The sequence below is a fragment of the Nannospalax galili genome, unplaced genomic scaffold (genome assembly GCF_000622305.1).
Source record: "Nannospalax galili isolate Female #2095 unplaced genomic scaffold, S.galili_v1.0 scaffold706, whole genome shotgun sequence".
NCBI lineage: Eukaryota > Metazoa > Chordata > Mammalia > Rodentia > Spalacidae > Nannospalax > Nannospalax galili.
The window spans coordinates 925,971-937,690 of record NW_008354694.1 but is presented as its reverse complement, the minus strand read 5'-3'; the positions used below and the strand labels follow the sequence as shown (position 1 = coordinate 937,690).

At 51.8% G+C, this 11,720-nt stretch overlaps 1 protein-coding gene across 1 annotated transcript in view; it reads right to left on the bottom strand.

Moving 5' to 3' along the window:
* Positions 1-2,035: 2,035 nt before the first annotated feature.
* The window catches only part of Fat2 (FAT atypical cadherin 2), a 91,084-nt gene continuing 81,399 nt past the window's right edge, over positions 2,036-11,720 (bottom strand). The window contains exons 19-23 of the mRNA XM_008851882.1: positions 11,292-11,437; positions 7,294-7,735; positions 6,904-7,057; positions 4,900-5,357; positions 2,036-3,911 (exon numbers count right to left, since the gene is read on the bottom strand). Coding sequence (XP_008850104.1) covers positions 3,379-3,911; positions 4,900-5,357; positions 6,904-7,057; positions 7,294-7,735; positions 11,292-11,437 — 1,733 coding nt within the window. The 3' untranslated portion in view covers positions 2,036-3,378. The remainder of the gene's footprint in view (positions 3,912-4,899; positions 5,358-6,903; positions 7,058-7,293; positions 7,736-11,291; positions 11,438-11,720) is intronic.

Genomic DNA, 11,720 nt, shown 5'->3' with positions numbered 1-11,720 from the left:
AATCTTACTGTATAAAAAGATTGTTTATCCAAAACATAACAATGACCAAAAAAAAACCCCAAAATATAGAACGACCTCTTAAGACTTAAGAAAACAAACAACCTGACTTAGAAAATTAGCCAATTACCTTAGAAGCCACCTTATCAAAGAAGATAGATCAATGGCCAAAAGTGAACAGATAAATTAAGAGGCTCTACCTCAAGAGTCATTGAGGAAACGCGAGGTTAGAACGATGAGACATCACCACACACCCAACAGAAAGACCCAAAACCAGAACCTGTCAGTAGCGACGTGCTAGATGTGGCTCATCGGGAACTCTTAATCGTTGCTGGAGAAGTGCAAACTGGTGCACATACTGGCTTCTCATACAACTACGCTTGCTCTAACCATCTTGCCATATGATCCAGCAATGGCACCCCGCAGAGCTTACCCAAAGTAACCTGAAACTCTTCTGCAGGAAAGCCTGTGCATGGGTGTTTCTAGCAACTAAAACTTGGAAACAACAAAGGTTATGCAGTAGACAAGCAGTTAAAACCCGTGGTATATACAAATATGCTGGAGAAGTGCAAACTGGTGCACATACTGGCTTCTCATACAACTACGCTTGCTCTAACCATCTTGCCATATGATCCAGCAATGGCACCCCGCAGAGCTTACTCAAAGTAATCTGAAACTCTTCTGCAGGAAAGCCTGTGCACGGGTGTTTCTAGCAACTAAAACTTGGAAACAACAAAGAGGTTATGCAGTAGACAAGCAGTTAAAACCCGTGGTATATACAAATAACGGAATATTCTTCAGAGCTAAAAGGAACTAGGCTGTCAAGTCATGTCGAGGAGTAGTGGAAGCATAAATGCATGTTATGGAGTGAGAGTAGACCAACCTGAAAGGGCTACCTAAGGAGGGGTTCTGACTGTGGCCTGCTGGGAAGGGAGGGTTGTGGAGGCATTGAGGTCAGTGGCTGAAAGGGGTTAGAGTGGGGGTGATACTCGGAGCACAGATGACTCGGCGGTGGAATTGCTCCATATGATCCTGTAATGGTGGATGGCTTATTACATTTGTCAGACTCAGAGTGTGCAATGCCAGGAACGAGCCCTACTGTATGCGGTGCACTTTGGGGGGTGGTGTGTCCCAGAGGTTGACTCTGGTAAGGGTTGTCAGCATGTGTAGAGGACTTGGGGATAGCTCTGCACCTTGAACTCAGTTCTGCTGTGAAAAGCCTGGACTATTCTTGGCCAGCTGAGGGTGTAGCTCGGTTGGTAGGGAGCTTGTCTGTCATGGACAAAGCCCTGGGTTTGAGCCTCAGCACTGTATAAACCAGGCGTGATGGTACAGACCTGCAACCCAGCACTCAGGAGGTGGGGGCAGAAGGATTGGAAGTTCAAGGTCATACTTGGCTATCAATTGGGGGGGTGAGAACAAGAGAGAGGAAGGGAGGAGAGGGAGACAAGGAGGGAGAGTCAAACTTGTGTGCAATGGCACCGGGTTTGGCATAAAAGCCACCTGACTGCAGACCTCCTGCTCTACCAAGATGCCTCATGCCCACGCCATCCCTGCCTGCCTCTGTCACCTGTCATCTCTGTCACACAGCTGCCTGGGGAAGTCTCTGAACAGTTTGAAAGGAGCAGCAGTTGCTGGCTCTCCAGACTGACAGTTCCCTACTCCAACCAGATGTGGCATGATGAGGGTCACAGTGCTGGCTGGGAACCAGATCCAACCTGTTCCCCAGAGCCTGTTTCCATTTTTTGTTTAATTTTTTTGAGACAGGGTCTCCCTGTAGTCCAGGCTGGCCACAATCTCCCAGAGATCTTCCTGTCTCTGCCTCTCTAGTGCTGGGATTAAAGGTATGTGCCATCACTCCTGGGGCCTCAGTCCCCAAACCTCTGTGTATCTAGGTCAAGCTCAGGGATCTAGCTTAGCAGGTGTCATGGTGATGACGCCTCCCAGCCCCCACATTTTTCATGAACCTGGGCTTGCCCTTGGAGACCCTGTGGTATTCCCTGGACCCAGTCTGAAGCATGCTAAATAACATAGAACATAACAGTAAAAAAGATATTTTATTGTTAAAAAAAAAATACCAACACACAAATGGCCAACACATCGCTAATCTTGTCACTCATACCCACAGTGATGCGCGGCTGGGAAGTGTGCACATGGATGCCCCTCTCCATACAATTCCCTTTCACCGTGACCAGCTCTGTGGATGTGAGGCTCATGGCTCTTCCTTGACTTCTGACTCCAGAAGCCACACGCATGAAAAGGCAGCGGACCAGAGAGGGACTGGCAGGGAACGGGGTGCTGAGGCCACCACAGGCCTGCCCGGCTTCTAGTCTCTGCTACTCCTGGCTACATAACTCTCTACACATGGGTGCCCACATGTGTAGAATGCATGCCCACATTGACTCCCCATGCACAGGGTTGAGTCAGTGTGAGTAACACTTGATTGGCAGGGGCATCTGCCATGAAGGGGTAGGGAAGGGCAAGGTGTCTGGCCTGGGCCCACTGGCTGGCTCCTACCTCTGCCTGGCCCTGAATGGGAGCTCTGAGTTCCTTGGATCTAGACAAGAAAACTCCCTTTAGGAAAACACATCCAGACACCAGAGTTGAAAAGTGCCTGGGAAACTTGGGGCAAAGAACCCGACGATCTGCGAGGTCTGAATTCTTCAACACGGAAGGTCTGGGGCAAGATCCCGACAGGCGCAGACTGGTAGAAAGTCCTAGGATTTTCAGAGGTGGAGCAAGTCCTTCTGAAAGTGGGCCGCAAGAACAAGACTTCTAGAGGATAGATGTCCAAGTGATTCATCTCCTGAGAGCCCTGTTGCCCCCAGTGCCCAGCGTGGTGGTGACGGGACACTTGGCAGATGTGGCCCGTCCGGATGTACATGATGCACATACTCAGGTGACTCTGTACCTGCTCCCTGGCTGCTCTTAGCCCCTAGGAGGTCACTGCATGGACCTTCACAGTCCAAAGACGCTGGGCCTCCCCTCTTCAGCAGTTATGACCGTTAGGTACAAACCTGCCTGCCCCTCCGTGGGCCAGTGGACAACTGTAGGGCTGTGGCCCAGCCAAGTGAAACCAGCGGTTAGAGCTCTTTCTTGCTGGGGCCGAGAGGTAGTAAAGCCCCGATACTGCCTGGGTCTCATCCCGAGGGCAGCTGTGCCTGGGGATTCGGGGTAACCGCTCTGGGCATCCTCCGTCCTGGGGCCCTCAGCTTCCCTCCACCTTCAGGGACCAGCTGGTGATCGGAAGAGCACATTTCTAGAGATGGTCTGGACTGGGAGGGGGCGGCGTTTCTCTCTCACTCCCAGTCACACCCAACTCACTCCCTATGGGACTGGAAGGCCTGGGCCTCCCCGCTGCCTTCCTCTGAGAGCAGGAAGCTAGAACATGACTTCCTCACAACTCCCGTAATCACTCTCCACCATGTCTGAGCCTTCATAGTTGGGGGGCGCCCGGGGCTGGCCCCGGCCTGCAGCAGGTCCACCGCCTACTTCACAGTCAGCATACGAGGGCCCCGCTCTGCTGAGGCGCATGCTCACCCCCTTGTAGCCCCCCTCTGCTAGGCGGGGTCCACCTCCTTCCTGGCGGAACTGCGAGTGGTAATAGCTAATGGCCGTGTACTCGTTGAGACGGGGGGCGAGCAGGCGCTCCCGGGGGCTAGGGGGCCTTGGGGGCATCAGGTCCTCCAGGTTCTGGTTGCTGTAACGGGGTGGGAGGGGTGCCCGCTTGTTCTCCAGCTCCAGGGGGAAAGGGAAGCCTCCATAAAGGCCCGTGGTATCTGGCATCATGGCTGGGCCCACGAAGTGGTGAGGTGAGGGTGGCAGAGGTCCCTGGGTCACTTCAGGGTGTGGATATTCCCAGGGTTGCTTCTGAGAGTAAGTTGGGGGCCAGACTGCAGCTCCACTGGGGTAAACTGAAACAGAACAGATGGCAGTAAGAGACTGTGAGCATTCCAGCAAGCCCTAAGGTGCTATCTGTGTGGTTGAGATGGCCCAGGATGCTGGCATGCTCGAGGCCCGACTGCGTGGGTTGTCATTGGAAGCTTGGGTGGGCTAAGGTTCACTGGGGGCAAGTTCAAAGCCAGGGGTTAAACTCAAAGCCATCTTGTGACTCTCTGCTGCTGACCTGCGTCAACGAGAAGAGGACTAGGGAGCACCATTGATAGACCGATGTGGTCCATCCTGTTGGATGCAGCAACTCCTCTCAAGATCCATTGGGAGTGTAATTTCTGAACTGAAGGAAGCAGAGGCATAGTGTAGACTTGGGATGGGGTACGTCTGGCACAGGAGTGACGGTGAGGGTAGGTTAGGAATGCAGTCCCTGGTTTCACACCTGTCTCTGTCACTGAGAAGCTGGGTTAGACCAAGTCAGTTCATCTTTAAGCCCCCTAGTGACACAGTGAAAATTTGTGTTGTAGCTTTAGTGGAGCACACCAGGAAAACAAAGTGCTTCACAAATTCACCTCCTTCTGAGCCAGAGATGGGAGGGCCTTTAGTTCCTCTGGGTCAGCAAAGTCCAGTTTTCAGAGTGAACAACCAGAGCCTTGGACCACTGCTTCTCTTTCCCTTTGCAAAATAGCACAAATGTACAGACGTGCCCCTTTACTCCAGAGTCTACCCAAAACCATTCAGGGCTACAGTTTCTGACATGATCATCAATCCTACAGTGTGACTTAGAATTAAGAGTGGATCATGGATCAGCACAGTGAGTGACACACTGTGGGTCAAGAGATCTGGTATCTTCTCCAGTCCTTAGTACTCTGTGGCCAGGAAGACGCCCCTTCATGTCCCCCAGAGACTGACTTGACCAGGGGCTAAAAATGCTTACACGTCAATGGAATGTTTAGGGTCCCTGCCCCCTTCCATCCACCCAAGAGCCATGGGGCTTCTGGCTATACTAACCCAGCTCCTCGCCTGACCAAGTTCTCTTGATGATAGACTCATGGTCTGGGTGAGAGGAGACCGCGGCCGGAGGGAGCCTGGGAGGCACACTGCACACCATCGGCCGTTGCTTGGAGCTGGATCCAAAAGTGACAAGTTCATTCGGAACTGAGGTCTTGATGGGCTCTGGTTGGTTCAGATTGTTGCAGGAGCTGGTGCTCAGGGGGTCGAGCTCGATGGCCGGCATGGCCTGGGTGTCAACGCCAATGCTCCTGGCTAGGAGGTCTGGGTCCTCCATGGCCACTGGCTTGTGAGACTTGCAACGTCGACAGTACAAGAGAAGCCCGGTGGTGGTGACAACGACCAACAGCAAGGCCACTATGATGATCAGCAGCTCCTGTTGTCCCCAGTCCCCCCTCGTGATCTCAGGAGTGATGAGGCAATGTCCCTCGGCACAGCCCCTGGCCTCCATCTCACACCTGCAGAGACAGAGAAGCAGTCAGTGGACTTCTGCAGTTCCCTTTTACACAGGTCTATGTGAAAGAGCCCTCGCCTGCAATCCAGTGAGTTTTCCAAAGGTAGAAGGGAATTGTCAAACACACCAACATCAGAGCGTGTGTGTGTGTGTGTGTGTGTGTGTACAAGTGTACTGCCTGCATGTATGTGAGTGCACCCGTGTCATGCAATGCCAGTGGAGGTCAGCAGAGGGCTTCGGATTCCCCTGGAACTGGAGTTAAGGACAGTTCATAGCCACCGTGTGGGTGATGGGAATCGAACCTGGGTCCTCTGTAAGAGCAGTCAGTGTGCTTAACCACTGAGCCATCTCTCCAGCCCTGAGGACCTGAGTTTTAATCACCGGTGCCCACATAAAAGTTAGGCATAGAGGCTGGAGAGATGGCTCAGCGGTTAACAGCCATCTCTCTTAAAGCTTAAATTCAAAGCCATGTTGTAAATCTCTGTGGCTGACCTGTGTCAGCAAGAAGGGAGGACTAAGGAGCACCACTGATAGCCCGATGTGGTCCACCCTGTTGGATGCAATGGAGGACCTGGGTTCAATTCCCAACACCCACATGGTGGCTAACAGCTGTCTGTAACTCCACTTCCAGGGGATCCAACTCCCTCTTCTGACCTCTGCAGGCACTGCAGGACACGGGTGCACTTATATCCATGTAAGCAATACACTCATAAACAAAATTTTTAAAAAGCTAGGTATGCTGCGCCAGTATGCTGCACCTGTAACCTGTAAGAAACAGGAACATCAGTGGGGCTTGGATCAGATCCCTTGGAACTGGAGTTACAGACTTTTGTTAGCCACCACGTGAGTGCTGGGAACCAAACCACGGTCCTCTGCAAGAGCAGCCAGTACTCTTAACCGCTGAGCATTCTCTGTATTCGCATGTTACTGGCTCTTGTACACAGGCTGATTGCAATGGAATCCAGGCTATTCTTGGAGATCCCGATTCCATAGGTCTGGAGGGGACCCTGGAATCGAAGCTTTTCACAAGTCTCCCTCATAAATGCTTAAAGGCCCTCAAGCTTGGGAGCCCCAACACCAGATAACTGTCCAAAACTGCTTTACCTCCAGTTTCCAGAATGCTTTTCTTTCCCTGACAGCCCCCACTGCTTGGCCCAGATCTTTTAGTACGGTCTGAGATAGACTGGTTCCTGGCCAGATGGGATCATTCTCCCTAGGACGCTCTCTGGGACAGCACAGTGCACAGCAGGTACAGCCATTTCTTCAGAAACTTCAGCAAAGTCCTAGGGAGCTGTGGAGACGTGGCTTCCTGCGCCCTCATTTGTGCATCTGATTTAGGAGGTTGGGACTAGGCTTTAGGGAATCATCTTTTTAACATAACAACTCCCTCCCCCAAAGTGTCCTGGCAAGGAGTCAGAGAAGGCCCAGAGGCCAGGATTCTAGAGTATCCAGTCCCTGGCTCCTACTGGCCTCTGGAGGTCAGAGCACAAAGGTCACTCCCTAATGCTGCAGGGTAAAGAGCCAGGGCACACAGCCTTCCCTGTGCTTACCTGTCCCCCATGTGAGGGTGAGGGCAGTTGCAGGATGCTCCTTCAGGGGAGGAGGTACAAGGGCCACCTTCCAGGCAGGGCGCAGAAGTGCAGTTCTCCTTTCTGAGTTCACAGTGCCTCCCAAACAACAGAGGGGGGCACCTGCAGATGTAACCTACAGGGAAGAGGAAGGAGTGAGCAACCAGCTGGCCATCAGCAGGCACCAGCGAACACCTGTTGCATCTCTGCGCTGCAGTTCGAGAAACATTCCGCCCCTAGATTCTTGCAGCTTGCCTATCACCCTGGGCAGGCTGAGGGAACCTACCTTGTCAGCTCAACAGTGATGCACCAAGGGTAGTTCATGCCAGGGGACTTTGGGATAAACTTTGGGGTCACCTTCCCCGTCGTTACCTGCTTCAGGGGCTGGTGCACAGCTCCCGCCATTGAGGCACGGGTTCTGGCTGCAGGCAGTGCTGGGCCAGCAGCACTGGCTGAGTGCTTGTCTCTCCAGCAAGTCCACTGCCTTCTCACCAAGGCCCAGCAGCTCCAGCCTCTCACCGTTGACCACAACAGCATCCAGGCAGCCTTCGAAGCCCAGGGAGACATTTGAAGGAGGATGAGAGGGCACAAGGCCGCCCAACAGAAGGCGTCTCTCCATCGTCCGATCCCGGCATCCCTCTGGGAGGATGAGGGAGGTGTTGTCCATATTATCAACTAACAGATGAACAGAAGTGTCCGTCTCTTCCAACAGTGTGAAGTGCCACTTCCCATCATTCACAGGACGCAGGGTAGAAAAGTTCCTGTAGAAACCACCTGCGCAGTGGTATTCCAACCAGAGGAAGCCATTGGCCAGCTGCAAAGAGAGCCCAGACAGCCATCAGGCAGGGCAGAGGTCCCTATCACCCCACTGCCAGGCTCCCAGTTACAGCAATGCTGTTTGGTTTTCTTGCTCTCCCAGGATAGCCTCAAACTTTCTATATAGTCAAAGATGACCTTGACCTTCTGGGATTACAGATGTGCACCACCACACCTCGTTTATACAGTGCTGGGGATCGAACCCAGGATCTTGTGCATGCCAGGCAAGTACTCTACTAACTGAGCCACAGCTCCAGCCCAGGTTGGAGGATTTTCAACTGCTTCCAACATTACCTCCGAAGTATCTAAATACCCTCTAAGTCCCATCTGTTCCTTACCATGTTTCCATTGGATGGTGTGAGTGGAGGTGACACCATTGACATATTTGAGCAAAATGAGGACCAAAGACACTTTAATGGTGGAACTCTTTTTTGGCTCATGCAAGAGTCTGTGACTGGACCAGCTAGTGTGAAACTATCACAAAAATAAGGTGATGGTACCAAAGAGCAACATCCAAGATTGTCCTCAGGGCGACACACACACACACACGCACACACACTCACCAGAATTAAAAAGCTGGAGAACCACTGGCTTAGAATATTCTAGCTCACTTTCCTCCTAATAGGTAGATATACTTATAGCAAGTTCCAGAACAGCCTACATGCACAATGGACCCTGTTTCAAAAAACAGAAGTAACAGCTGGGGCGTGTGGTAGAGTGCTGGACCAGCACACCTGAAGGTCTAGGTTCAGTTCCCTGTATTGACAACTATCAAGTTGAGGTTGCATTGATAAAACAAGCCACAAACTGTGGCCTGTGGCCAGATATTTTTCTGTTTATTTTGGGTTAGGTAGTTTATTTGAACTATTTTTTAGCATGACTGGAGAAAATATATCCTATTATATCTTTGTCCGTAGCTTTCGTCCTGTGACCTTCGCCACAGATGAGCCTTTAGAGCTGCCTCCATCAGACTGAGCCTGTCCACCTACTGGATGACTGTAACCTAACATGGCCCCACACCATGCTCGGCTGATGGCCTTGCTTCCTGCTGGAGGGTCTGGAGGCACTCTGACCATCACGTCTGTCCCCGCCTGCTCAGCTGGCCCTCTTCATCAATTCCCTCATGCCGAGTTCTCTGGATTGCCCTCTCTACCTAGTCTCTGTTTCATACATTCTCATCCAGATCATCCCCATCAGCATATAGACTTGTTATTCTTCCAATCTTAAAAGAATTAGTTGTCTTGAACCTGGACATTTTCTTTCTTTGTCCCCTGCTTTGCGGCAAAATTGACCTGTCTGAGCTGCACTAAAACCTCTGGTGTTGAGTGTTCGGTGATCTCTGTGTTGCTGAGTCAGATGACAGAACTTTCAATTCTGCTCAGCCCCCTAGCAGCGAGTCACTCAGCTGATCACTGCCGGCCACCACCGCCTCCTCTTCTTCCTCCTCCTCTTCCCTTTCTCCTACCAAGCACTCTACCACCAGGCCACACCCCCAGCTTCTTCTTGATACATATTCACTTGGCTTCCTAGACGCAGCACCCCAGGCTTTTCTCTGACATCACTCACTGCTTATATTTAGCCTCCTTGGCCCTCCTCATGGGCTGTGTCTGAAGGGTTAGCCTCAGTCTACTTTCTGAGCTGTGCTCCCTGGCACTCTCATCTGGCCTCACGACTTTCAGGAACATGCATGTGCTGCTGACTCCATCCCAGTCCAGACCTCTCTCGTAACACTACACTGGCTTCACTTTCAGAATCTGACACCTTCACGGCTCCACTGTCATCACCCTGATGTCCACAGCCTTCCTCACTCACCTGGGTCACTACACCGGCCTCCTGGCTGGGGATCTCTGCTTCTGACTCTGTTCCTCTAAACTCTCTTCTTAACCCAGGTCCCATCCGGGCCCCTCTTCAGTAAGATCACTGTGTCATTGGCTCCAACTCTTCTGATACCCTCTGTTTTGCCAAAGTCCTTACAAGGGCCTCTGAGGCCTTCATAGCCATGCCCCTCTTCTTGCTAGACCTCTGACCTCAGCTATGGGTGGTGCCCTCCTTGCTCACATCCCTGGAGCCATGTGGGACTCTGGACTGTTGCTTAGGAACACAGGCATTCTCCCACCACCCTCTCTAGCTGCCCACCCCCCAATCCCAGCAACCACCTATATCACCATGTGATAACTATTCTTCATTGTCAGTTTGATGGGCTTTAGAATCACCATGGAAACACACCTATGGGTGTGTCTAGGAAGGAGTTCCTAGGAGGTTAGTTGAGGTGGGGAGACCCGCCCTAGCTGTGGGCAGCACCATCTCATGGGCCGGGGTCCTGGGCTGAATAAAAAGGAGAGAGTAAGCTGAGCACCAGCATGCATCCCTCCCTGTTTCCTGACCGCAGATACAATGTGACCAACTGCCTTACCAAACCTTTCCCAGCTTCTTAAACCACAAGCCAAAATAGCACCTTTCTGAAGTTGCTTGTATCAGGCATCTTGTCACAGCAATGCGACGAGTAAGGAGCACATCCCTCACCCCTTCAAATTACTGCTCTATCAGCACCTCCCTGACCACCTTACCTGAACGTCCAGCTCCCCTCACCTGACCCCTCTTATCCTCCCCCTTTGTGCCTACAGGGCTTCTCACATTCACACTAACTCCATGATGCCTGTGTTTAACCATGAATTTCATCATTCAGTCTCCACATAGAATGGAAACCCCTGGAGGGATTTCTGTACTGTGCAACAGTGAGACCCGATCACACCAAGCAGGGCCTGTCGCCCAATGCTGATGCTCAATAGATACGTGTTGAACAAACTGCAATCTAACTAGCTAACGAAGTCAGCTTCTCATTGTCAAAGTGGGAGCCTGGTGCTTGTGGAAGTATTAAACTGTCCAGCAGAGACTTCCTACGAGATTAAACAGAAGCACCGAGGCACTGAACATAAGTTAATATGCTTTTTTGTCATCTCGAGAATCCCCAGTGGTAGCCAGCAAACCCCACCTCCGCTGTGGGACATACTAGCTATTCCTCCACAAAACAAAACATAGGGGACTGGAGAGATGGCTCAGAGGTTAAGAACACTGGCTGTTCTCGCAGAACACTGGGTTCAGTTCCCAGCACCCACATGGTGGCTCACAACCATCTGTGGCTCTAGTTTTGTGGATCTGACACCCCTTATGGCCTCCATGGTAAATGTACACATATGGTGCACATACAGATGTAAAGATTTCAGGCATCATACACATAAAATAAAAATAAATCTTAAGGAAAAAAAAAACATGGTCACAGCATCAGAGTCATGTGGGCTGACCTCTCTATCGCCCTAGGATCTCTAACCCCACAGAGCAAGCAGCCCCATCCCTGGATGACCTAGGACATGTATCTCTGGGTGGAGCAGCCATGGTACCCCTGGCCTCAAAGTCCTGTGTCCTTGTGTCCTGACCTTATAGTCACACTCGGCACCCCTGCACACCACAGGAAAATTCTTTGCTAGGAGCTGGGTTGGTAGCCATCCTCCCAGCCTGGGGTACCCACAGAAGCCATTCAGGCAGGAGTGCCTTACCTTCAGGGAAATGGATGCTGTTTCATCGGTGAACATTAGAAGGGCCTGTGGCTGGAGTGTTTTCAGGTAGAAATTGACCTGCCAGTTCTGAGCCCCTGGGGGCCTGTAGCGCACATAGCTCTGACCACTGAACCTCACGGCGGTACCTGCAAATAAACCCAAAGTGTCACCATACATGAGTCATGGGCTTTCTTTTTCAGTCCTTGGTGGCAAACAGGGTCACTGTTCACATTTAATACACAAAGAACACAAGACTCCAGGCTGGGGTTGGGAGGGCTTTTCTGGAGCCATGCAGGGAGCTGGGTCTTCACCCTGCATATCTTCCTCTGGCCACAGGTTCCGCTGTATCTACTCTCAGCCCAAGGGTCAGAAGCTATGAGCTTCAACCATGAAGAAAGCCAAGGCAAGCCGGGCGGTGGGGGTGGGGGG